Source organism: Strix uralensis, chromosome 6 (assembly GCF_047716275.1).
Source record: "Strix uralensis isolate ZFMK-TIS-50842 chromosome 6, bStrUra1, whole genome shotgun sequence".
NCBI lineage: Eukaryota > Metazoa > Chordata > Aves > Strigiformes > Strigidae > Strix > Strix uralensis.
This window is the reverse complement of record NC_133977.1, coordinates 41,228,471-41,255,313: the sequence shown is the minus strand read 5'-3', so window position 1 is coordinate 41,255,313 and position 26,843 is coordinate 41,228,471. Positions and strand designations below refer to the sequence as shown.

The 26,843-nt window shown below is 37.7% G+C and overlaps 1 protein-coding gene across 17 annotated transcripts in view; it reads left to right on the top strand.

Annotated features, from left to right (window-relative positions):
• The window catches only part of GTDC1 (glycosyltransferase like domain containing 1), a 213,501-nt gene that overhangs the window by 49,046 nt on the left and 137,612 nt on the right, over window positions 1-26,843 (top strand). For 16 of the 17 annotated variants that reach the window (XR_012629533.1, XR_012629532.1, XM_074873803.1 and 13 more), the window contains one exon: window positions 11,780-11,981. The exons of the other annotated variant lie outside the window; for it this stretch is intronic. Coding sequence is in view for 14 of the 16 variants with exons in the window: in XM_074873803.1 (XP_074729904.1) it covers window positions 11,800-11,981 (182 nt within the window). In the remaining 2 variants the exon portion in view is untranslated. The remainder of the gene's footprint in view (window positions 1-11,779; window positions 11,982-26,843) is intronic. 17 annotated transcript variants of the gene reach the window in all.

The window sequence follows — 26,843 nt, the reverse complement described above, 5'->3', positions numbered from 1 at the left end:
CAAGAAAATGCTTCCATGAGTGTTAAGAAAGGAACTGTCTATAGACTCTAGGAGAAATCCTTTATGGATCTCTCTTGTCCATGCTCATTCAGAGCTTCAGTAGGAAGGCAGAGTGCTGCAGCTCTGAAGAGTAGCTTGAATCATTTTGCATGAATATTGCCCTCTCCAAGGATATTGGCATGCAAAACAGGTTTTGTTCATCTTGGCGCATTTTGAATGCACCTTACAAATGGATTCTTAGCCACTTTGAAATGAACAGACAGAGTTTGGATTAAGTTCTCTTCAGCAGAAGTGAACTAATGCCTGATCGATGCAGATAGGTGGAAATAACTCCTTTTCTAAACTTCTCAAAGCATTTGCTACTGCTTAATTTGGGTGCCCTGTCTGCATTGTTTTCCACTCTATATGTTTGCTGGAGGCAACTTACTCTTCCCTTCCCTGCCCCTTCCTCTCTCTCTTAATTATATTTCCAGTATTCAAATTGGGAGAGTGAAAGTGTCTTCTGGAGCTATTTCTGCCTTAAATGTGGGGCTAAACCAGGTTTGTATAGCACCTTCAAGTATCTACAGCAACTGATCTTTGTGGGACCAACCTCTCTGATGGAAAGATCAGAACTGAAAAGATTCAGAAAGATCTGAATCATTTACTCTGTAATAAGATAAGACCCACGTAACACCGCTCTTGGATTCAGATCCATTTTACGAAAGTGATTTTTGAAAATCTCAACATAAATAGATAACTGATGATAGGTTTAATGTTATCTCCATAAGCTTGTTTGTTTTTTCTAAAAATAGCCAAGAACAGAGGTGTCCAGAGCCAGCACAGCAAAGATGCAGCATCTTTATTTTCCGCTGTGGCTGATGAGTATGGATGCACTAACTTCCCTGGATCACAGAGTAACTTCCAATATACCACCAATAAAATCCACTTAGATAAAGCAAACTTCTGGGGCCTAAACTTTCTTTGCTTGAATTTTTGCAGACTTGACTTCATTGCTCAGCAGAGGGTAGTTGTTACACTGACTGGGAGAAGGTGCAGCTGTGAAGGGTGGAAGTTTATGAAGGTGACAGGGGTTCACAATTTCCCTTTTGTCAGCTGGAAGGTGACACTAAAAATTCTTTAAACTACCTAAATTCATTGGAATTCTAGCAAAGACAGAAACAATTAAAAATTGCATCTTTATATTTTCAATTTTAAAAATTTAAAAATGATTCTACTTCACATCAAGTTTCTGTTGTGTGGCTTGGTTAACAGGTAGGAAGTTTTCCTAGTGCTAATGTTTGGTGTGTTTGGGTTGAAAGCCTTCGCAGCAAAAGGGTTCTTGGCTTTCATCTAGAGCAACAGCGAATGCTGCAGATTTTGCAGGAGTACTGGCAAGTCAGCATTATTTCTGCTGAGCAGTTGCTAAGACTGTTTTGACGAGTACCTGGTGTGTTTTCTCAATGTCTTAAGCGCCACAGTTGACTATTCTTTGTATATGAAAAAAGCATAATGAAAAATAATATCAAAGGTTTTGGCTGTAGCATTGCTTTGAGTCTGACTGCACGTGGAAGACTCTCTGAGATAACCACTGCTTTTACTTTAGAAGTATTTCCAAGCTGTCCATATGCTGTTCTGGGCCTCCAAGAGCTGCTTATGGCTGCTGTGGATGCTTAACTGATGGTATTGCTAAGAATTTCCCCATGACCAGAATAACTGCACACAACACTTTAGTGCCAGTTAGAACAGATCTTTCACTTGCTGGTGAAAACTTGTGATCTTTGTGACTATGAAATGAAGATGTGGGAATATTAAGCACAGACCTTGCATGCTTGAGGTGTAAATGGCTTCTTGTGTTGGCTTGTAATGGTATTTCAGGCATTTCAGCATATCAGCAATGTCAGTAAGAGCACCTACTAATAGCCAGCTAAACTTTAAATAGTTAGGATCTTCTAATGACCTTAAAATAGTTTCTCCAGCTCTGAGCTCTGCAGTGAAGATGTTTTTTCTCTTTACCCCAGTAGTCATGGCCATTACAAACCATACTTAATGTTCTTAAGGTTGGAGGAAGGTGGTTCTGCAGGTTCTCTGGTGCTTCAAGTTGAAGTAGCTGATGAATGACAGCATCATTTCAGTTTTGTTGAACAGGATGTTTGATTTTGATAAGGGTTTTCAATTTTAGGAGGAAGGTTTTAGGAGCATGGCCGGTTGTCTCAAGCAGGGTAAAGGCTTTTCAGACTTTTTTTTCAGGATTGCCAGAGAAGTGATTCTCAAGTGACACTGCTGAAATCCTAAGTGAATTTTATAATATGTTAATGATTTATAACGAAGTAAAATAAAAAAAGCAGCTGACTTTTTGTTAAAGACTACAGTGCAGATTGTGTGCTATAGCCAGATTTGTTACATGCAACAAAACCAAAGTTTTTAAGGAACAGACTTTCTGATGGTGGTGATTTTTAAGGGTGCTTTTGTAATATCAGCCATCTGATAATCTTCAAGGAAAAAATTTACATCTTGACGTCCTCTGTGTGTGTCCTTGCCTCGCTGTTATCTGTGGCAGTGCTAAAAAGGGCCACGCTCGTCTCACGTCTGTTAGGGTCTCCCCCAGATATTAATATTTATTCTTTTTGCAGTATCTGTTTTTAAAACATCAGCTCAGAATCTAAACTTGTTTACAAAATAACCAATATAACCTTCCAAAACAGATTGTTTTGAGATGCTTGCATATCGCTTTTATTCACGAAAAAAAAATATTTCCTGAAATGCTCACTATTTCAATTGACAGATGATAACAGACATCTTTATTTAACTCATGTCAGTATTTTTCAGCTTTCTGCAATGTGTGTATCCATAGATACTTCCCAGTGGAGGAGGTAGACCCCTTAACTTTCTCATACTTGCAAAGTAAAATAAAATGTATGAATATGCTTTTCTTCTTTGCTTTAAGCAAATCCTTGGAAGTGTTTTGCAGACTCTGCAGACAACAGAATGGAAACTAGTGACTTAAGTCATTACATTTGGTTTTCTTGGGTCAGCAGAGATGTTGGGGAACACTTGCAGTGAGCTGTCAGAAAGCTCTGTGGTCGTACTCTGGAGCCTTTAATATTGCTACAGCCCTTCCAGAGGGCTCAGTCAAAACTTCGTAGGGAAATGATTTACAGGAAGCATGATGCTGCACCACTAAATCAGATTGGCAACTCTAATTGCTCTGGATTTATAAATTGATGTGGATAACATATCTTCTGTATGTCAAGTTGGAAATAGGATGTAAATATTCTTAAAATGGAAAAATATGTTTAGCGCCATATAAAGTCCTCATTCAATGTTGTGTGATGTTTACTGTTGAATCTGAGAGCTGTCGAGCGGTTTATGAAAGAGATGACATGATGCTGACTGGACGGAAGTTAATGAGATGTATTTCTGTTCTCATAGATTCATAATATGAAGCACTGGTTCAGCTCTCTCCTGAGAAGACAGGAGTTGGGCAAGTGGAAGATCAAAAATTATTTCATCTGTTGAATTCTAGTACTTAATATTTTAAATTAAGGATTTTTTTTTTGTGCAGGTAACTTTGCAGCCTTGAAGTTACTTTATGAATCACAACACCATCATATCCAAACTGCTGTAGGGATCTAATACTTAAATGTTGCTTCTTATAAACTAACAAAAACCTGATGATTTATTCTTTTCGCTTGGTGAAGGGTTTTGTAGCTTGGCAAAATCCTCATGATTATAATTTTAAATTGCTTGTGTTGTGGGTCTTTAGGTGAATAACATGGCAGATACATTTAGCACCCCTTTTGAAGTCCATTTTCTGTCATGATTGAATTTCATTTTGAAGTAACCTTACTGGAATGTGTTGTGAAGTTCACGTTTCTGTCTCTCGGTGATACTGTTCCGTGTGGGACTCTTCCCGGATTTCACAGTTGAACTCGATTTGACAGTAGATCTCATCCCATCCTTTTTGTTGACTCAAGGTGTGACTGAAGATGCAGATCCTTTCATCACATATTCAAATGGATAGTTTCTGACTGCAAAATAAATCTGGCTTGTGCCCACTCAAAAGTTGCTGCCAAACATCTCAGGCTACCAAGCCTAATGTTTAAATTAATGTTTAAATTAACTCTTGCAATTCCAGCTTTTGTACAAGAAGAGTGTTTTAAGTGCTGAATGCCACATTTCGATAATATGAGAATGATTTGTTATTCATCATTTAAGGTTTTACTACTTTAAAGTTTCTGTAGAAAACAAACCAACTTTTTGATGTAGAGTGATTCTGCTCTGTCATGGAGAAATTAATGATGGCTTCTAACAAGTGTTTTGCCTTTTAATCAGTTAGCTAATACGAACTATAAGTCTTTCAAATAAAATTAGTTAAAATATTTACAAGTAATTTTTTCAAGTGGATGTATATGTTCTTAAACTGGCTGTGAATGCAGGCTGTAACGCTTACCTTTCTATACAGAAGCTGGTCTGAAGCCCAGAATGTGTGGAACACATTTCTCATCATATTCCTGATAAATCGGAGGAACTTCAAAATGCCAGCCCATTATTACCAGGCTGGTGCTTTTGCTATAATAGGGAACCAGCAACTAATATGTCTCCTGTCAAGTTTAAAAATAGCGCTACATCTCCTATTACCACACCTATTAGTTCCCTATCCACTCGGAGATACTCTAAATCAAGTATCGTTCATCTATTTAAGCCTAATGTAAGCCTTCAAGATCATCAATATTATCAAATTTATAGTAATAGGTACAGTACTGGAAGAGATGGGTCTTGTAAACTGTCTTGAGTCTTCAAGCGCTGTAAACACAGTCCAAATAAGTTGGATAAAACCAGCATACCATTAAAGAATATTAGCAGTCTCTGTTAAAGTAAGTTATCACTGTTCCAGGCTTTTGAATTACATAGCAAATGGGAGCTCATAATTAAGTGTTAAATCAGAATAACTAATCTTCTATCAAATACAGTTGCTAACCTTGCATTTTCAGGTTATACTCTCATATTAGGTCTGTACTAATTTTACTTTTTTTCCCCAAAAAATCCTGATGCTGGCCGGAGAGCTACCCACAATAATGTTAGAACTTATTCTGAAGATAATTGTTGAATATCTACTGCTTTGCAGCATATTCAGGTTGACTTCTGTAACTCTAATAGGACAACTAAAGGGAGGAGGCAGAGGACCAAACTGGGGAAGGTTAATTCAGTTTGCTGGCAATGGGTAGTCGTGGCTGTAGTTGTTTCTCTGGCAGAGCATGGCCTTGGTTCTCCATCACACCTCTTCTTTTCTTTTCCCCTTCTCTTTTGGCTTAGAAATCAAGAAAATTTTCTCCTACTTAAATATAAAAAATACTTTGCTTTTGTTAACCTGAATTCACAAAAATAGTTTACAGACTATTTAGTATCCCTGATACCCTGTTCTGAGTAGTGTTTAGTCCCATGTACACCTCTTAGTAGGTCAATTAGAGACATACAAACCAAGCTGTGTATTGTAATTGCTGTTCACAATGTGCTGGGAATTAGATTGGTCAGTGAAATTTCCCTGAAAATGTCTTTTGAATGCTGTGCTCCAAAGGAGGATGTATGCTTCCCCACTGAGGTAGTGTTGGCTGTATGTGGTTTTGAGTTAACCATAAATGTGATACACAGATGTTTTTCTCCACTGGAAGAAAAAAAAAAAATTTGCAATTATTTACTTTATTCAATGTAGATTAAGATCTTCAAAGATGTTGGCTGAGGACAGCTAGAAGTATAGGTGCAAAGTATTTATGACAATCTTAGACTGGGTCAGGAAAGAAGGTGAAAAAGAAGATCCTAAGGATTTTTTTTTTTGCTTTTCTATAGCTGAAAAAACCCAAATTCAATTTACAGCAAGAAACGATGAAGGTCATTAGTGCCTTTGCCTAGATAAAATAATAAAACAATTTAAATGCTGAGTTTTAAAATGTGTACTCTGCATATGCATTAACTTTTTTGTAAGGATTTATAGCAATACTGTTTACTTAGCATGCACGGGATAATGTGCAGATTTTACAGCATGTTACTTTCTAAATATGTAGACTCCAAAAGGAACCATTACTGTCTCCTGTGTCAGGGTGTCTCTGGATTAATAGCTGTGGGACATCTTTAAACTGTAACTTTCAATTCCTGCTGTTGCATTTCAGGGTTGAAAGCACAGATGTAAGAACTGAACCCGGCAATCCTCGCAGTTTGCTTTTTAGTTAAGATCAAAACAATTCTTTAAAAATTCCATTGTTTGCAATTCTAATTGCATCATCTCAAGCTCTGCTGTGCTTCTTACCTATAAGGGATACACGCCTGCCGCACGCTTTGATGTGTGAGCATTTTGAGGAACATACTTCTGAGAATGAGAAAAAAAAATTATAGTTGCGTGTTTTAAAGTGTATTACAAGCAGCTGATTTTTCAGTATATATGTATTTACAGTGATCTTGAAATAGTCCATAGGAGAATAGCTTAGCAGTCCTTTAAGCAATAATTTAGCAGTCCTTCAAGCAAGTACTTCAAATAAGTATCATAAATAAGTTTTAAACTAAAAGGGATTTTGAGGCAGAGTTCCGAGATGGGAACTTACCTGAGACCACTGGGACTTGCACCATTTTCTCCCATTCGCTCTATTTTTATTTCTGACTGGGAATTGGTTGTCAATGTAACAAAGGCAGTTTTTGCAAACGTAGACGTATCACAGAATCACAGAATCGTCTAGGTTGGAAAAGACCTTGAAGATCATCCAGTCCAACCATTGACCTAACACTGACAGTTCCCAACCACAGCATATCCCTAAGCGCTAAGTCAACTTTACTCTTAAACAAGGGATGGGGACTCCACCACCTCCCTGGGCAGCCCATTCCAACGCCTAACAACCCGTTCTGTAAAGAAATGCTTCCTAATATCGAGTCTAAACCTTCCCTGGCGCAATTTGAGGCCATTACCTCTTGTCCTATCGTTTGTTACTTGGTTAAAGAGACTCATCCCCAGCTCTCTGCAGATCATAAGCACAGTAAAATTAAATGTTGTGTTCTAGTGTTTAGTGAAACAAAAACAGGCAGTGCAATCCATACAAGTTTCAGTGCAGACAGTGTTTAGCATCCTTGGTCCCTGCAGGTAATACTGGTTTTTGGTGTTCTGTAGGTGTGTGCAACTCTCAGGTTGTGTGGACAGGGCAGACTGTGGTTTATGGGTGTCACCAGTAAACTGATATTAGTGCTGATGCAGACGTCCAAATAAAGGTGAACAATTCTGGTTTACCGCATTCTCAAAAGAAGTAGAGAATTTCTTGCTTTTTCCAGTTGACTTATATAAAAGATAAATTAAGTGGCATTCTCGCTTTGTGCACTTACACAGTTTAGTAATGACAAACCTTAGAGCCGGTACTTTTGGGTGATCTAAATAGGAGTTAAATTTTGGTCAAACATTAAAATGTGATTGTGTTTAAGGTATAGCTCTGGGGTTTTGGTGAGTCACTGTCATGAGTGGGAGGGTAATGCAGGCTCTTTCAATCTAGGTTTGTGTGTGTGTGTACATGCCACATCCACGCTTCGGATGGGCCAGGAGGGAGAAGGGGTGAAGGAGGAAAGGTAAAGACCCTGTAATAGTCCTCTGGAAAATCCCATTTTATCGGAATGGGGGACATGAAACCTTTCTGCCTGTACTAGGTATTACGGTGTGTTTATCTGAAATCATCAAATTTTTAAGTATGTTTGTGTCCACAATGCATACCTGATGGGTTTTGTAGTCAGTTGAGTTGTTAGATACTGAACCACGTGTGCTCTGGATACGGTGGTGGAATAAATTTCTCATACGTGTGGGACTGTAACCGTTAAAACAATCATTACTGAAACCATATACCTTATTTCCTGTAACTAATAGCAGCTCTCTACCTATGGAATATATTAACAATTATTCCTTTGGTTTTGGATTGTTGCTCAACTATTTTGTTGGACAGATATTTAAACATGATCTGTAATTTATGTTGTCTGAACGGAGCTAATTATGGCTTTCTGATGTGAGCTATGCTAATGTTTGTGAAACCACATTTCTGTTTATAAGACAGAGTGAATGTGTGTTCTTTAATAAATCATGGAAAATGATGAGTTTTCTCTACCTATATTGGTTAACAAAAATACTTTAGTTGGTGTTCACCTAGAGCTTAAAAAGAAGCCATGGTTTTTGTGGCTAGTTGAACAGATAATTCTTCCGTGCCATTAAAGTAAATATTTATTTGTTACTCTGTATAGGACTCAGAATTTCTTTCTTTTAAAGGAAAATTATTGGGTCAGACAGCAGTGGCCCATTTAAGGACTCCATCACTTGCTGTGTGGTAGAGCTGAAGCAAATGACAAAAGTCCTGGATGAATGTCACTGTGAGATGCTGGCTTTGAGACAGCACCTAATTACCTACCTAAATATCTTGGTGCTTCAATATACCTCTCTATTAGTCATGTCATTTTTGACACTGTTACTACTTGGAAGGATTTACTTATTTCACATAGTTTCTTATTAATGTATATCCTGAAGGATGTGCTGCTACGTACGGTGTAGGCAGGGTAACAGATTTTGCAAGCGAAGGGTGCTCCAGCCCTGCAGCTGGGGTTGAGCTGTTAGAGGAACACCCAGGATTGCTGGCTCCAGAGAGGAAGCACTGTAATGAGAAAGGGGAAGCAGTTCTGGTTTTCTAATATTTGTTGTTTTCTTTGAAATGGGGAAAAGAATACCTGGAGTGATTTGTATTTAATTGAGGATTGCATTCCATCAGATACGGTGAATGTTCTCAGGCCATTTATCAGCTGTGTCTTTTCAAGACCTCTGAGGAGTATATGGTACATATTTACCTTAACTTGGCTAGGTCAAGGGAAACGAAGCAAAAATAATAGATGTTTTTTTTGTATGTGAACAAAACTGGAAGTCATGTGGGCGAAATATGAGGTAAATGACTGTGTCCTACCTCCTCTGTGCCTTTTTAAATACAAGAAATTATTAGTTATATATAATATGATTTCCTTTGCATTATCACTGTATCTATTTAAAATAGAAGATTTATTGACTTTTTCATTGCTCCAGCTTAGTCAGTCCCTGAAGTCGATGTGACATATATTGTCCTGCCATTATTCTTTAGTAGTTTCATATTTAGGTAGCATCTTGTGAAAAACAAAACAAGAACAAAGCATGCCATATACTGCTCCTTACATAACATTTTTTTCTAAACTGAATTTGATGTATATTGCTGGTAATTTATACAGATCATACAACACTAGAAGCCTACAAGTGCTAGTGATGATTTTAGTGACTTTAGTACCTAAAAATTTTTGGGAGCGAGAGCTTTGTAAGAAAACCTTTGAGCTTCAGATTGTCTCTGAAAAATGTGCCATGGCTGCTTTTCACCCTCTTGTGCTGCTCCTGTGGGGTCTCAAGTGTTATTGTGAAGAATTACATAGCAGGAGCCATCTAACGCTGCTCCATGATGGAGCCACAATTTCAACGCTGTTTCCCAATGTAAATAGCCAAAGCAAGTTTATTGTATGGCAATATTTGTCTAATATTTGCACAACGCATTTTTTTTTTTAATAGATCTAAAGGTAGGGTAAATGCAGAGTAACCTAAATGTCAGGATCTTTAAGCAAGAAGGAAACCTGAGAACTGAAAAAGTCTCTTACCGTCAGCACGTACAGTCATTCTCTGTCCCCATAAGGGACATACAGTGAAAACTGTTGCAAAATAAAACCAAAAAGCACATTGTCGATTCAGCTAAACCTAGCGACAAAACTGGTTTCAGAACTAGTCTGATGAAGTGCAATTTGATCAGATATTTCATGAACGAATTACTTTATTACTGATATCGCTAATGATTTGTAAATTAACTGCAGCTCATTCTCCCTGAGTTACTGACTCAGTGGCATTTACCAACTTTTCACATACCCCCTTTTTTAGGGGCTGAATTTGCAAAACGCTTCCCTCTAGTCCTTTGAGTTAAATTTTTGGCGACATTTGATGACAAGCATAGCATGATTAATTACAAATTGTTCTTTAGGTGAATAGTGCATATTCTAAAACACAGCTTGTGTTTTTATAGCAGTTATTACCCTTCAGGCTCCAAAAGGGCTTTGGAGTAGAGACTATGATTTCGGTTACATCATTGTAAATTCAGAAAACGTCAGTGATCACACAAAAGTGTGATTTTTGAAATTAGGTCAGTGGAAAAGAGATCAGTATCTGCATTGCTACCTGAAAAGAAGCAAGCTCCAAAATGGAGTGAAGCCTCTGCTTCCAGAAGGCATATTTGTCCAAAAAATAATTAATTTGAAACAGTATGGGGGAGTGAATAATAGAGCAAATTATAACCTGAATCCAGGCTGGATTATGGCAAGAAAGTCAGAGCACGGAATACTTTTTCTCTTGCTGATTGATCTGTAATGACCCAGGAGATCTACATCACCGTTTCAGCTTGCACCGTGATGGGCCAATGACTCAAAGCTATCTAGAGGTTTCTTATATTTTGTCTTCCAATTAAATTTATTCAGTGTTTTTTGTTGCTGGCTAGTTGATCTTTTGATAGCTACAGTGCACTTGTAAAGTGGGTTTTTTATTTGTTTTCTACCCTCTGATTACAGAATACATAATGTCTTTAACCTGAACTGAATTTAACTAAATTTCAAGGTTGAGGTGGTGACTGAGATTTTCTGGAGAGGATGTAGTTCTGTGTTGAATTCTCACTTCTCGTCACCAGAGGGTTTGAGAAGATAAGGATTACAGTTTGAAACCACTAGAAATTACTAGTCAGGAAAAGGATATATGGTCTTGCAATATACAGCATGAGATATGAAGCTTAGTTTAGGGGGAGTCCTCCCTTGTTAGGGTATGTTGAGAAGGGAGCTATTAGAGAGGCAGTCATGGATGATGGAACACATTTCAGGGTTTTGTTTTCAACTTTTGTATGGGATGGTTTTACTTGAAGCATCTGAAAAGCAGCTTTTCAGTACCCCAAGTCTGTGACTCATGAAAGAGGTGAGCAATAGTCACAGCGTTTTCATCTTTCCCTTCACTTTGGGCAGCACGTTTTGCATCCTGTTTGTGAGCAGCTCTGTGGCTTCTCATCTGAGAGCTTCCTTAAGCCTGCGATACTGTTCTCTTCCAGCCATTTTGGAGTATTCAAAACAAATAACATAGTTTACATCTCCTGTAGGGTCTGAGCATGTTGCTTGGGTGGTGATCCCAGTGGTGCAGGAGGGAGTCCTGGGGTGATGCTCAGACTATATCTCCTCAGGCTGCTCTCTGGCTTTAAGTCACTTCCCCAAATTACCATTATTAGCAACTGTTGGGGCTGAAGTGTGTTTGAATTGTTCTTTAGTTTTATGCAGTGCCAGGAAAAGGGGGGAAACCTATGTAAAAATGAATAAACTGCTTACTAATCTATCGAAGAATTGTGTGTATTTAAGAGTGTGTAAAGTAAAGCTGCTTTCAAATATCTGGTTGAAAACAAAACAATAAATTCAAAATACAGCTTTTTTTAAAAGTCCTGCATGTTCTGATTCATTTAAAAATTACAAACAGTATCTCTTAATGATTGAAACTAATAGGTGTGATAATTTTATCATCATAATTGCTAAGTAGCCTTTTCTGAAGTAAACTCATTAATATAATATGAAAGATTAATTTCATGTGAAAAATGAAGACGCTATACGGCCTTGCAATAGGTTTCTGCTTTTTTCAATATAATTTTCTTAAATTAAAAAAAAAAAAAAGTATTCCTAAAGTCAAATATTTCTCTGTTGTCATTTTCAGAATCCAAAAGTCCTTGGAAAATGAGTGTTCTTCTCATTGAAGCCTTTTATGGTGGTTCCCACAAACAGCTGATGGATCTTCTCCAGGAAGAGCTACAAGACAACTGTGTCCTCTGCACGCTCCCTGCCAAGAAGTGGCATTGGAAAGCACGGACTGCTGCTCTTTATTTCATGCAAACAGTGCCCGCAAGTACTAATTACAGGTAACCCAGGAATTGAATAATTTCTAAGCTCAAATTACAGAGAGGCCTTCAACCAGGTCTCTTGAGCTGAATCTTCGGTTATGTGCATGCAGGTATATATGCGCAAGCCAGTGGAGACTAGCGATGGACAGTACAAGTTTTGTGTCTTTCATTGAATTCTTGGGGTGTAATCAGGAAATTACTGCCATGTTTTAGAGTTCCCTAGACTATTTTGTCTTGCATCGTGAGTCCCTGAGAGTCTCTAAGAGTGCAAGTATATGGAGACTTGTTTGTGTATGCATGTATACGTACATCTTAATTTAAAATTATCAAGTGATTTCAGTAATACTGAAAGGTTTAAGCTGTGCTTCACAGATTAGGCTGAAAGATGGCACAGATGTGAACACTGCAAGCTTCCTCACTTACCTCTGATGTATCTATTAGCAAGTCTGATTTATCAGAGAGTACTACTCAGGCTGACCTGGAGGATTAAGGGAGCAGTTTTATCTTAATGACGGTCCGGTTCCGTGATGTGCCAGCAACTGTGGATGTCAATTATGCATTTATGTAAGTGGCAAATTTCTATCAGCTAGAACCTGAACTGATAAAAGCAGACTATTTAGGTCAGCAGATATCTATCATGTAGAGAGAATCAGTCACTCCAGAACCAAACTGTCTTTCAACCCAGCAATTTGGCTTGGCCTACCTGATCAATTGAGATGTGGCAAGACGATTGTCTCGAGCGGTGACACAGCACGTGGTGTGGTGCGTGCTCCGCTCAGGGCACGCAGCAGAGCATCACGGCGTGGGTAGTACATCAGCACTCAGTTGGCTTTGCACCTTCATGGAGAGAGACTGTTGGTGCACGGCACGGGGATGTTTTAGCCCAAGCAGCTGCTTTTCAGCCACAGAATAAACTTCAGCAGGACCCTGAGCACACCTAAATGATGTGCTAGCTAGTTACAGTTTAGAACTGAGTCTGGTATTTGTCACCAGGAGCAAGTAGACATAGCTGGCTGGGGAAGGAATGTGATTTTTCAAGAATAGATCTGGTGCTGTAGAAGGCTGCTACCCAACACAATGTCTAATCCGTTCTGGGATGCATACTATATAAACGTGCACCTTTTCTGTGCCTGCTTCTGGCTTGCATTTAAAATAAGCTACCATCCCAAGCCAAATGTTATAATTAATTTTCCCCGGTTTGTCTTGTGTGAGGCATTTAGCTTTGGTTTCCTATTGCTTTCCTTTCGCAACAATTTTGTTTTGGAGGAGTGTATATGACAAACTGTTATGTAAATTTGTCTTGTATCGCAACCACATCCTCCAACGCATGGCAATGTTATCTGTGTTCCTTCAAGGTCAGCAGCCCAAGCTGTCCAGCACTAACTGTATTAAACTAATCAGACATCACTCATAGACATACACTTCATTAGTTTAACTTACAGTTACATTGACCTAAGATAACTTCACTCCAATTTGTCAAGTAACCCACATCTTGGGGGAAGGGGGAGGGAATGACGACCAAAAAAAAAAAAAACCAAACCAAAACCCCACAAAAAAACCAACAACCCAACAAAAAAACCCTCAACCCAGCAGCTTGAAAACTCACTTGAAGTTAATAAACTTGCAATCTGTCATAGACTTATGTGCAAATATAACCTTTACTGACAGCAAATAAATCTGATCTAACCAATAGAGCATCTTAAAGAGAGGAAAGCTTTTTCTTTGCTGTTGCTGTTAGGGTTTGATCAGACAGAATCGAATAGTCAAAGTTGACAAAGATGCGATGTTTAAAAAAGTGTGTACCTCATCCTCGCAGGCAGAATAAAATTTTAGGAACAAGGGCTGATGTGACTGGTGAGAGGAAAACTGATTAGAGGTACCTTCTACTTTACTTGCACATTTTTAATGTTTGTTTTGTAATTGAATGTTTCAAGTATTTTATTAAATTGAAAGTATAAGTGCATCAGACTACAACCTAATGAGGCTGAGTACTCCCTCCTATTAAAAAACCCATTGATTAAAATTAACATTGATTCTTCTATTTCTAGCTTGCTAGTAAGCACAAAAGGTCTGCTTCCCAGGTAGTAGTTTAAGACTAAATTCTCATTGCAAACTGGCAGGAGTGTGTGTTTTGAATTACACATTTAAATATTTCAACCTTCTTGTGAGGTCATGGGAAATACTAAATTTGCATTATTTATAATATTGACATTATTTGTAGAATAAAAATTTTCTTTTACAAGTGATTTTCATAAATGTGACATTTCATAAATACCTTGTTTCTATTTGTGCGTTTAATAATACAGAAAGGTCACAAATATTTCGAGTGCAAACACTTGGTAACGGAGCTGCATTACTAAATTTTTCTTTTCAAACTGTACTTTAATTCAAGATGCTGGTACATATGAGAAATAATACTGATGCTAGTAAGTCTAATAGTGCTATACATCTATACAGCAGTAGCACACATACGTTTTAAAAGATTTATACTTTTATACATACAAGCTGATTATGGGAAGGAAGCAGTTTGTTAGTTTTCAAGTGATGTTCAGTGAGTTAAGGAACAATCTTAAAAAGTACTTTTGAAGCAGAGTATACAGTGCAGAGTCATAGATGTTAAATTCAGATACTTTGCAGTGACCAGGGAGTTTACGTGATGAACTTGCAAATACTTTTATTGGAGACACGTACTCCCTTCAGCAAGAATTAAAGCTGAATTGATAACAAGCAATGCATCTAATGTTACTTTTGTGAACAGTGCGGCCAATATCTTGATGTACAACAACATTATGTTCCCGTGCAAGAGTGAGGGGATCTACCCAGAGTTGTCACAGGGAGAGATGTCCTCACCCTTCAAGGGGAACACATGTAGGTATTATGGAAGGTATTGGACACTTAGTGTTTTATCTGCAACATTGCAAGGGTTTATATTAGTTCCCTGATGCAAAAGCTGTGCTGTGTTTCTCAAAAAAAATGTTGCTTTTCTGTTTTCGTGGCTTGGTTGTGCAGTGTGTCCTTAAGCCAGCTCACATCTTCATTCATCTCCTTAAAGGAGGACAGAAGCCCTGATGAACGGGAAAGATCAGGCATGCAGCGAGTCCCTCCAACTTGGAAGGCCATAAGGATAGTTTTTAAAGGTGGCTTACTTGGCTAGAAAACTTACAATGGTCTAATATATTGATGTACAGCAGCCACAGAACTGAGCGTTTTTAAGAGCTTTCTTAATTGCTGTACAGACTCATGTGGTTTTTCCTTAATTGGAAAGAAGGTGCCTGTTTGCACATTGCATTAATACAAGGAGTTTCATCCTTGTGATGGCAATTTCCAAATCACAGATTTGAAATGTACTGAAACAGGGCAGAATTACTGTCTGCTATCCCTAGACAAGTTTTTCAACAGTTAGTTTTGTTAGCAGTTGATGGAATATTATAATCTTCGTTCCGTAAATTAGGAAGGTCCAGCAGAGAGACGTGACCTCCCCAGGCTGCTGGCAGCCTGCAGGGCTGCTGCGTTGTCTGCTTTGTCTCCCAACTTGCTTCAGACAGCTTAAACTCTTTGATAAATGTAGATGTCTGATCTTGTCTACAGTTGTTTTCCATAGCATGTAGTGACTATTCAGTAATTCTGGAAAGCACGTAACAAAAAAGAATATTTTTAGCCTTTTTTTTTTCTTCTTAATTCAATGGAAGTTCTCAAATTTGAAAATACCGTTGCACAATTTAATAAAAAAAAGGTTACTTTTCTTTTTCTGTTATTCTGTTCTTTATTATACTGAACAATTTTTTAAATTTCAAATAATAAAACAGTTGGTATGACGCACTAGATGAAAGCATTTTATATTTTAGGGACTATCCTCAACAGAAAGTAGTTCAAACCCAAAGAAGTTAGTAATATAAGACTTAGATCTGCAAAACAGAGAGACTAAACGCAGTGGAGCTTCCAGTTTGTTTTAATAGCACTGCTAGATTATTTTAAATATATATATATAAATATTATGTGTAGCATTCAGTATTGCCCCCCAGGTAGCTGTTCATTATGAATAAAGATTTTATTTGTAACAGGCTCTAGCCCTAGGGTAAATGTTAGCATATATATACCCCTTGATATTTGACAACTATATTTTAAAGACAAACTCTCTGCTTTTTACATTTTACAAAAGAGAAAGCAAATCATTGTTTTCAATTAATAGAGCTCTGCAAAAAAACAAACCTGGGGAGTGTGGTGTTCAGCAATGTATGGTATATTCCAACAGTATATAATGTAGATGTGTGGTTTCGGTGTGGTGTTTATTTTTTTTTTTTAATAACCTGTTAAAAGTACTAGATTTAGGAATGTTTCAGATCTGATGCTTTCATTCTGTTCTATAAGGAGAAAAGATGTTATTATACAGTGAATTCTTTACTAACTGATGGACTGATGTCACCTAAGTGTCCTCTTAAAAACAGTGATGTTGTAAATTTTTATTCCAATGATTATTTCAGACCCACTGAAAACATAACACATCTTGCATGTGTGAGCATTCATAAGCTAGAGTACTTACTGTTTTCTAGATATTTGCTTTTAAAAAAAAAAAATACCTGCAAGTAATATGTCCTGGGGAGGATGTTGGAAGATGTGAATTGAAGCAAGGCAGGGCAAATTTTGGCCATTTCATTAAAGCTGAATACATAGATGCCATTTGTGCTGGGAACATTTCTGTCTTTTTACACCTTTATGTCAAACACTGGAAGTGCATCTTTATATAATCTTTGTAGAGAGGGGAATAATTTTCCCTGCATTAGAGGCCTTCCCTGCATTTAGCCCTAATAACACTCAGGTAAGAAATAAATAAATAGTGTGTGAGTAGCAGGTTAGTTAAGTAAAAGATAAACTTGTGCCTGCAAATTAAAAAAAAGTTTACCTGATACTATTTTTTTTTTTTGCATCTTTCATGTTGTTTTCTTCTGAATATAGGTGAATAAAACCTGAATCTCATTTATGGTATCGACTACTCAAAGTGTGTATTTTGGTCTTACTGATGACCTTTGTTACATTTGAAGATGGGATGTGGCTCACCTTCTTGGAATTGCTGAATAATTTTCTGCCCAGAGCTTTTCATAGTTTCACACCATTTCTTTGTTGCTCGGTGTAAAGTTAAGTGATTGTGTGTTTTAACTGCACTTTTATGTCAGATGCAGTGGAACCCGCTCCTAGAGAATAGGCTGAGTTGTCCTTTGTACTTTAGTTGGTATAAAGGGATGAAGATATAAGGTGCCTAAATGTAATAGCCAGTGCTCCCTGAAGACGGGGTTCAGATCTCATCTTTGTTTAAAAATAACATGTGGGTGTAACTTACTCATTTCTGTAGCCTCACTGAGAGATACAAATAACGATGTTCTTACCTTGCTGTAGAGATGTCCAAAGGAGGGTACAGGAGACACTGCTTAGTCCCGTGCTACTCTTTTACGCTCCCCAGCTGGGTAAAGGGTCATTACTTCTTTAATTTCATCAGTGCTAAACTTGCTTGTGTATTTTTTTTTTTTTAAGCAAATCATTTGAGTTCACCAAGGTTAGTTCACACGGGCTTCTGCAAACACATACACGTTTGTCCTGCCCACGCTTTGAACTAGCTGGTTGGGAGCTAGCTTCGCACCGGGGGCCAGATGGCCGTCCTAGCACCGTGTTGAGCCTAAACCAATAAACCCCACCGAGATACGAGACACAGGCACCATGTACTGAGCTAAAACAACTTTGTGACTTCTGACCAGAGCTGGCTGGTGTCCAGCCAGCTTAAAGTGTAAGCAAAGAGAATATACGTCCATATGGAACGGCACGAAGCTCCACCACTTATCACAGATGATGCCCTCCACTTCTGTAGCCCCAGATAATAGAGGGTGTCCCAGCCTGAATAACGGGTGTGAAATTCTCTCTGATGAGGGAAAACTCGGAGGCCATCTGATGCTGGGGGTACGTAACGTGGGAACATACGCGTAAAATTGTTGTGTGTTTTGGGGTGTTGTGTGGTTTAGGTTAGTATCACCCAAAATCTGTTTTGAAAACTTCATCTGAAAATGTTATTGTTCAAAGTAGACTTCTAAAGAAGAGCATATAATCGAATGTATTTGAGAATGATTTTTATCAAAACACTAATATAAAGCAATGCTTTGACAAAGTTAACAGAAGAATAATGTTTAAATTCTTTTTTTTTTTTAATCGGGAAGATACTGTAAGTAAAGGTAAAAAATTAAGTAATCCAGTAAAAAATTAAGTAAGGTCTAAGGGCAGAATCATTTCCTACTGAGGATAACAGCACTGCTGTAGTTTTTCTGCTCACAATTAAACTGCTAAAATTTACTTTCCAGTATGATGGAGAGAGGCTGCCTGAAAGTTTTCATGAAGCCGGCGAAGGAGGTGGGATCTCCTTTGTTGGGCAGATTAATTACCTTGCTGCTGCGGCGCAGAGGGGCCAGAAACAATGTTCTGGTGCTCAAAGTCCTTGTACAGTACCGTGATTTCAGAGCAAATGTGTTTATTCTTAAATCTGGCTGTGTAAAAACTTGGAGGAGAAGAATCCAATAACAAAAACAAACAAAAAAATCTTTTAAAGAACAGGACAAATAATTTCCTAAGTAAACTACCTGAAATTTATTCAGGCAGACAGCAATGTGATCTTAAACATTCACTTTGCATTAATCAACTTTGCCTCAGATAAAATGCTGGCAGATGGTAGCTATTCATTTTAAAAGTGACAGGTTTTCTTTACGTTTTTGTGTGGAAACCCCCACATGCACTTTTCCCTCCAAAAACTTTAGTTATTTAATTTGTCCAACATGCTTTTTTTTTTTTTTAAAAATACAGTCCCATCATTAGGCAATTTCACAATTTGGATAGTTAGAAGAGGTTTTAGACGAATTTAAATACAGGCTCTTTTGAAGTCAGGGGAGGTATATATATGATCTCCAATTTGGCAGAAATAAGACGGGAATGATGAACACGATGCAAGGAGAGGTGCAGAACCGGGAAGGACACTGGTTGGGACTGCTGGGTGATCTATAGAAAGTGCTAATGTGAAATGGCAGTTGTCCGTTTGATGTGTAAAAGATTTGCTGAAATTTCAGGAAAATATTCTGATGAGACAAGGAAAGGACAGTCTGGTTTCAAACCCTAGCATGTGTTTTCCTTTATGTTCTCAAATGCTGGGTGAAATCCTTATTTTTCTTTCTAAAATGAATTTTATGAATCACCTGGAGAATTGATATTTACATTGCTGGCAGTAAAATGTAATGAAATTGTGCATTATGATTCAGTATTTCTACACTTAGGATTTTAATGAGTATTTTATCTGTCCTTTGAAATGGTTGCTGTGTATATATTTTATTTCTAGATTAGTTATGGATATATTAGTTTCTGTTTTCAAATAACAAACTTACACAGTATTATATCATAAAGAATCTGATACTTTCTACAATTCATTGTCCTTCTAGTCCACAACACTAATTTGATCTTCCAAGAGGAAAGAAACAAAGCTTTCGGTTTGCATCTAATAAAGAGAAAAATCTTGATTTTTTTTTCCCCCTGTGCTGCTCTTTTTTCTAATCTCAAATTCTTTCTTTTTTTCACCTAAGAAGTAAATAATACACATTTTGTCATTTTGTCAGATACTTGGTTTGCACATGATTTGGGTTTATAGCTTTGTAGTCCAATGTTATAAATAACTAGCTTTCTTAATGAGTACTCACAGCTTGGCTGGGTTTTGTGAATTGATAAATAATGAAAAGAAATTTTATGTTATACAAATTGTTTTTAGCAAAACATTTTTGGGAGAAGACCTACCTTAACACTAATACTTTCTTCTTTTTTGGGGGGGGGAGGTTTTGTTTTGTTTTTTTTTTCTTTTTTTTTTCTTCTTCAAGCATTACTCTGACCCAAATATGCTGAAGTTTGAAACTCTTGGTTCAGGTAGCTGGGGAGATCTCAGCTGCCAGTCTACAACAAACCAAGAATTCAGTTACTGAGTGCAGCCTGAGTGCCTGTACCCTGCTCAGCTGGTTTCACTTCCACTTGCTCCATAACTCCTCACCTTGTCTCCGTTGACTACAACTGCCGTGTCCACTGGGTAGGGGCTTTCTCTGATGAGCTTGGGTGGTATAGGCTGGAAGTTCAAGCATTATTTCCACAGCTGCTTTTTCACGCCATCTGTGGGCTGTTAGCATCTGCTGTGGGTATCCATGAGTTTCATGTGGATTCTGAAGGCACTGACCAGGTCCATGGTCACTCTAGGAAATGTGCCCAAAGGTATTTTCTGGTTTTATCTCCTTGATTTCTCTTGGATTACAACTGTATACCAATTTATAATGGGCACCTGACTGTGGAGGCAGGTGATACCTGTTAACAAGTAGTGCAACTTGATAGGATTGTGAAGAGGTGGTAGAGTGAAGTGGTCCAGCGTCCACACAGTGCATTATTTCAGGGGTTTTTACTTCAGACTAAATGTCCACAGTACTAGGCTGGAGTCCATTAAATGCTCTCCAGGAGCGTCACCTCCTGGTGTAGTTTCATCTGTAGGGATCCAGTTTATAATGTTGGAGAGCAGTCTGGTGTGACCTGAGGCATGTGAGGTGAGGATGGTTGCGAGAGGTATGGTTGTTTCATAAGTGCTTTTCTATCTCAAACTGAAATGCTAATGTAAATTGACCCATGAAATACTTGGATTTTGTGGATTACGATGTTGTTCCTTTCCTAAACGTACAACATATACCTAGGCTGTCATTTGTTTACAGTCTATACGCCAAATTGTGGTGTGTTGGACTACATTTAATTTAAGATGGACTTCTGACTCCCCCGAACAGCAGTTTCATCAATTTATTTTCTCCATTTCCTCCTCCTGTTCCCTCATACAGTACTCATCCCAAGTGTCTTGGGAATGATACCTGTTATTGGTATGCTTTGAATCATTATGATGATTAATTTTCCCTCCCTCAAAAAAAAAAATATTGAGACTCTAAATTATGTCTATCATTTGAATGTCTTTGACAGATACAAAGCAACTGAAAGGCCTTGTTTTTGTTTATCATTCTATAATGAAGATTTCTGCATTCTCTTTATTTCCTTAGACAGTATTTTCTCTTTCTTGCCTTTGTCCTTTGTCCCTGTCTTTTCCTCCCTTCCTCCTGCACATATACTCTGATGGTCCAGTGGACACAGTCATTTTAAAGAATGCTTTCCATTTCAGAGCACTTTTTTTTATTGTTTATGTTTATAACCTTGGCTACTTGTTCATCATTTTCCATTTTACTTGTTGCACACTGGAACTTATATTTCTGTCTAATAGGAACTTGAAGAAAGAACGATGGAAACAGCAGTGGACACAACATCAAAAGCAAATACGTTATTTTCTTTTTTGCAGAAGAATTACTGGAATAGATTATACCTGTTAACAGTATTGTTTCTAATAATTAGTATGAGGAAAGATGTATCTAGAGCAGGCCAAATGTTTCTCTCACACCAATTTTACCTGATGTAACTACTTAAATTGTTTTAAACTAATGATTTATCAAATGCTTTTTAAAAAAGGTGTAAATTATTATAAGTGAAACAATTGAAAATTTATTTCCACATTAATTTTTGTTGCAGTTAAGTGGTATTCCTACTATGAGTTTTGTTAACTTGTGTTTTCTTTAAGAGTGATAATATTTTTTTAACATAATATATTCTGCATATAATGAAGATTTGGAATATGGAAAAATCTTCATGAAAATAAGTATTATGTGATAACGAAGAAATTTTTGAATACATACAATACTATATATTAAATATGGAAGAATTAAAAAGAAATGAAGAGTAATTTGAGAACATCTGCAATTTTTTATTTATGTAAGAGAATATCCCATTTTTAATTAAAGATGGAATTTAAGAATGATAGATGGGACCATTATCTAGTAGCAGTTAGTTTGCAGACATTTTTTTCCTACTGTTCTGCAGATTGCTGCAGGTTTGACAGTGCCTTTGGCTTTTGTGAGCAAAATGCATTTCCTACTCGTGACAGAATAGTTGTAACTCACTAAACATGGAACAGTTATCATGCATAGCAACATCTCTATGTTTAGACCCTGAGGAATAGAATTATTTTAAACTGTGCATATGCAGAAATTTCCTGGTAATCAATTTTATTAAAAACATAACAACTAAAAATTTTATATGCCAAATGAATTTGGAGAAATAGTGCTAAAGATACTAAAACTGCAAGAAGAGGAGATGAATTTCAGGGGAAATTGTAATGAAGGAGTTATCTTTTATTTTATTTCATTTTTTTAGAGTGAAATGATTCCTAAATTAACTTAGAGGGAGAATTTCTATAGCCATACTCTAATAAATTGTAGACGAGCCAAAATTAGATGTTATTTCTGAAGGAAGTACTGAAGTACTCTACATCATACTGTTTACAGTGCCAGACATAGCTTCTGTCTGCCTTGTAGCCATTGACAAAAAAAAGAATGTGTGCTTTAGACCTGTTTTCCTTCAAGGATGTCCAGTTCATCTTGACACAGGCTGAGGCTCCTGTTGGAGGTTTATAGGTGGATGGAGGGGAGTGAAGGTTTTGATGAGATAGATTGCAGGCGTTCTGTAAGAGTAGCCTATTTTGTCATATTTGGCAAGTTTTTGAAGTTTCTTGGTCTTTGGTAGTAGACTGACCTTTTTCTTGTTTGTTTTTTTTTTTTTTTTTACTTTAGGCCTTAAATGACTTCTTGTATGTTATCCTCATCCTAGACACTAAAGCTGGTTCTGAATTATTGTTAGATCCACAAGTCTCAGCTGTGTGGTATCAAAGTGGGAGGAAAAAGAAGTTGGGTAGGTGCTTTGGGAGTAACTTGAATTAGCCCAGCGTTGCCATCAGGTGTTACATATCTCTTGGTATTTCTGACTCTCAGTTGTCCCAGGAGCAAATAGTGACTTCATACCGGCCCTTGTATCATACAAACCCTGACGGTTTTGCCTTTTCTCTCCATTACTTTCACAAAACTTCAGGATCCTGACTGGGAGAGAAGATCAGTTGTCTGGGATCAACTGACCTTTGTGTTTACTGGTCGCTTTAGATGATGTCTTCAAAATAACAGTCAGGATACTTACATGGAAGAGGAGTTGGTTAGAGAGTCCTCATAGCAATCTACTCCAGACTGTTGCGTTACCATCTACTCAAGGCTATACAGGTGGAGTCTGGTTTGAAGTAGTGCTTACTCTTGTGAGGTTTAATGCTGGTCTTGCAAAGCATCTTGTGGCCCAAGCTGGTTGGAATCCATTGTCAGTGGTTTCTGTGGCTGTTGAAGCATTTAGGTCTGAATTGATTTAAACAGATATCTCAAGTCTTGCCCAAGAAGACAAAAGCTTTCTAGGAAGAGGTGGTAGGGAGGAGTTTCAGAAATGAATAGTTTCCAGAAATGACTCTGGAAAACCAGTGTCTAATGTAATTATTCAGAATTGTATCATGATTTAGAATTTATAAAACCTATCTTTTATTCCTTTTTTTTTTTTTCTGAACATGGAGCAGAGAACCTAGAGAGTGGTCTTGCATTGAATTAATACTCATTCTGGTGTAAATAGTCTAAAAAATACTTGTATATATATTTGTGCATATCGATACAGAAAAAAATCTAGATTTTAATGTGCCATGCTATGTTATGATGAATGGAGTATACATTCAGTGTTAAAAAATAAGCATCTCTACTTTTAAAAGACCATTTTCCAATGGTAATGGTTGTATGGAAACTCACGGACATTGTGGATTTCATGGGGTCTGTGGGGTTCAGGCACGTTTTTGTGGTGTCTCTGTACGTCCTGTCATTAACAGGCATTTTTCAAGGGACTGTTCTTAGGTTATATTTTGCACATGGCTATTAAGGTTTCTTAGATACTGATTGGAAAAAAGTGAAGTATATAATAGTTTTCCCGTGCCTTCAAGAGCTCTGTTGGGTGATGAGACCAATGTGTTCAGAGCATGGGTGGGGTCAGTATGCCTGAGCGAGTGGGGTGAATGAATTGGTGGCAGGGAGGGAGTTTGAGATACTTGTGTGCTTCCTGCATTTTTAAGCAGTATAAAGGACATTTCAGCTATTGAGATGAAGCTCGGCAGCTGCTCTGCAAACTCCTAATAAAACAGGGGCTTGAATTTTCTTTATCTCAAGCATCTGCCTCTGACCACAGATGTTGCTGGGGCTCTGCATTTCTCCTAACCGGTAGTCTTTGAATTACACAGTTGATACGTAGTAATAATGAGAATGTTTTTTATCGGATGAGATGGGATTCAGTTATAATATTGTTACCTATTAATTGCTAGGTACATATTAAGACCCTGAATCACGAAGAGGAAGGCACAAAAACTGTGCACGCGAAGCAAACGCTTCTCAGTGGAGGAAAACCTCTACGCAGCCTTGCTCTGGGTTGCTACAGCATCCCTGTGGTATTTGCTTTCCCATTATCTCTAGCTCACTTTTCCATAGTGTGTTTTGGTCCATATATATGTTTATTTATTTTTTTTCTCCTCCCAGCACTTGCTGTGGAATTTAAAACTGTAACTTCATTAACTCTTGTGTTTAATATCTTTAATTTTGTCTTTAAAATACGGAGGGGTGTGGAGTGTGAGCAGCGGTATATTTAAGGTAGAATATTCTGTGCTTTTGCAGATTGCCATTATTACACGCCAGAGCAACCTTCTGACCACAAAGCCCAACCACGCTTGTTCTATTAGCTGTACTTCAGAAGTATTTGTTTAGTTTTTTTCCTCAGATGGATAACCAATATGGAACATTCTGTCCACAGAAGTCTTATTAAAGAGGTTAGAGCATCCTGCTAATTAAGAAAAACTAATTAGGCAGATTGTTGCGCCTGTAACCAGAATTTTATATTTTAATGGATTTTGAAATGCGGTATACTCACTTTTCCTATTGTAAAATACACTTTTCTTTTAAAGGTCTGGAAATAGTCTTTTTGAGGAGATTATGCACTCAGAATAAGAAAGCAGTAACATTTTAATTTTTGAATTTATTAAATAACCTGTATAAGAATATATGTTGTAAAATTGATGAAAATATTCATTCATACCAGCTTCTTACTGTGGCAGTCAGAATTGTTTTGTTATGTTCCTGTTGGTAGATTTAAAGTTTAAGTGCCCCAAAGAGGAGTTGTATTAAGTTCATATGAAGAAACAATATAGTTTATGGCTGCATTAAAATTAGGCTTAGATGGTACAGAAATCTCACAAATTACTATTTGGCTACTTCAAGCCAAAATTCATTGACCACTGTTTCACTGAGTCTTGGGAAGTTCACTGTGTTTAAAGCTGGATCAAACCCATTTGTGAGTTCTGTTACAAACTTTTGGTCTGGAAACTGAAAAATAAGCCCATTCTTAGCTGTGGGGTGACCTGGAAGTAAAACCAGTGGGGTTGGTTGGGTTTTCATGGGTCGCATCTAATTCCTGTTAGGAACAAATGACCAGTGCTGAGGCATTTCCTTGGTTTACAAGGTGCCACGTGGAAAACAAGGGATGTTTGTGAGGGGGAAGAAGTTTTAAAATATATATTTAAGATGGATTTCTCCTTAAAATCTGCTTTTGAACTTTTTTCAGCTATGACCTGCTATGAAGTTTAATTAGTCTTAACCTTTTTTCAGGCTTGTCATTCTGCATTTTGCAAAATGCTTTGGCTTGTGGATAAGTCGTGTAGCCGGGAGCTGTGGGCAGTGACCTGCAGTCTGCCTCAGGACCATCCTCTGAGATGTAATTTGAGATACAGATGTTGAAATTGGTGAGATGAGGTTGGCGACCATCTGGAAGCTGGCCATCTGCTCCTTCCCGCAGAATCAGGGAGCGATGCGTTTGGGGGTCCCTGCCCTTTCTTGTCATAACCTGAGTCAAGACGATTCAGAATTGCAGCTTTGAAGACTGATTTGTGACTATTGGATTGCCAAGTGCTTGGCACTTAGTGATATAAGGGGCGAGAAAAGGAAAAACGGACAAATACAGGTAAGATTTAGAAACGAGCTGTATCAAAAAAGGACTTCAGTAAAGCACTGAAGGCTTAAGATCATATAGCTCAGGTTTAGCAACGTGCAAGAAAAAAAACATGGAGCAAAGAGGGATGCAGCTTGCTGCGCTAGCTGATAGAAAATGGACAGTAATGTCCTATCAAGGCATGGGGCTTGCTAATTATTTTGCTGATGTATCAGACACTGCGTATTGTTCGTACCACATGAAAGCAGAACTGTGAATACAGGAACTGGAGGATGAAGCAGTTAGGTCTGGTCCATTTAAAGGAAAGCCTTCCTACTTCCAGTGCAAGGAGGATGAAAAGAAGACAAAAATACTGCAAGACTTGTTTTCGTGGTGTCAGCCTCTGCCACCGCCAGACCTTCTATATTTGCTGGAGTGTCAGCTCTGGCTTTGGCAAGTCAAATTTGTGTTCAGCATCTGTGATGACCTGTAGATTCGCACCCTTCCACGCTCCTGCAGTTTAGTCTTCAGCCTGAAATCTGGGACTATTATCAACCAGACAAGTCTAGGTAGTTAGCATGATGTCATGTCTCTTAAGCAGTTTATGGTACAGAGATGAAACTTATGGCAATAAATATTTCAGATTGTTTTTGTTTGGCTTCCTAAGGAGAAGAATTTTCTTAGGTGAGAGGTTATTTTGCAAGCTGTATGATATATCGATGGTTTCAGTACATAGGAAGCTTCTATCCCTTCAGCGTCATAGGTTGAAATTGATACTTGCACTTAACAGCTTTACAGAGTCTTGTTTAATTACTGGTCATTCTTCTGAAGTGGATGACTCATTTAGCCTTCAGCAATCGGAGGTGTTCTGGCCTTCCATATAACTCTACACATACATATTTTTGCTCCTAAAAACTA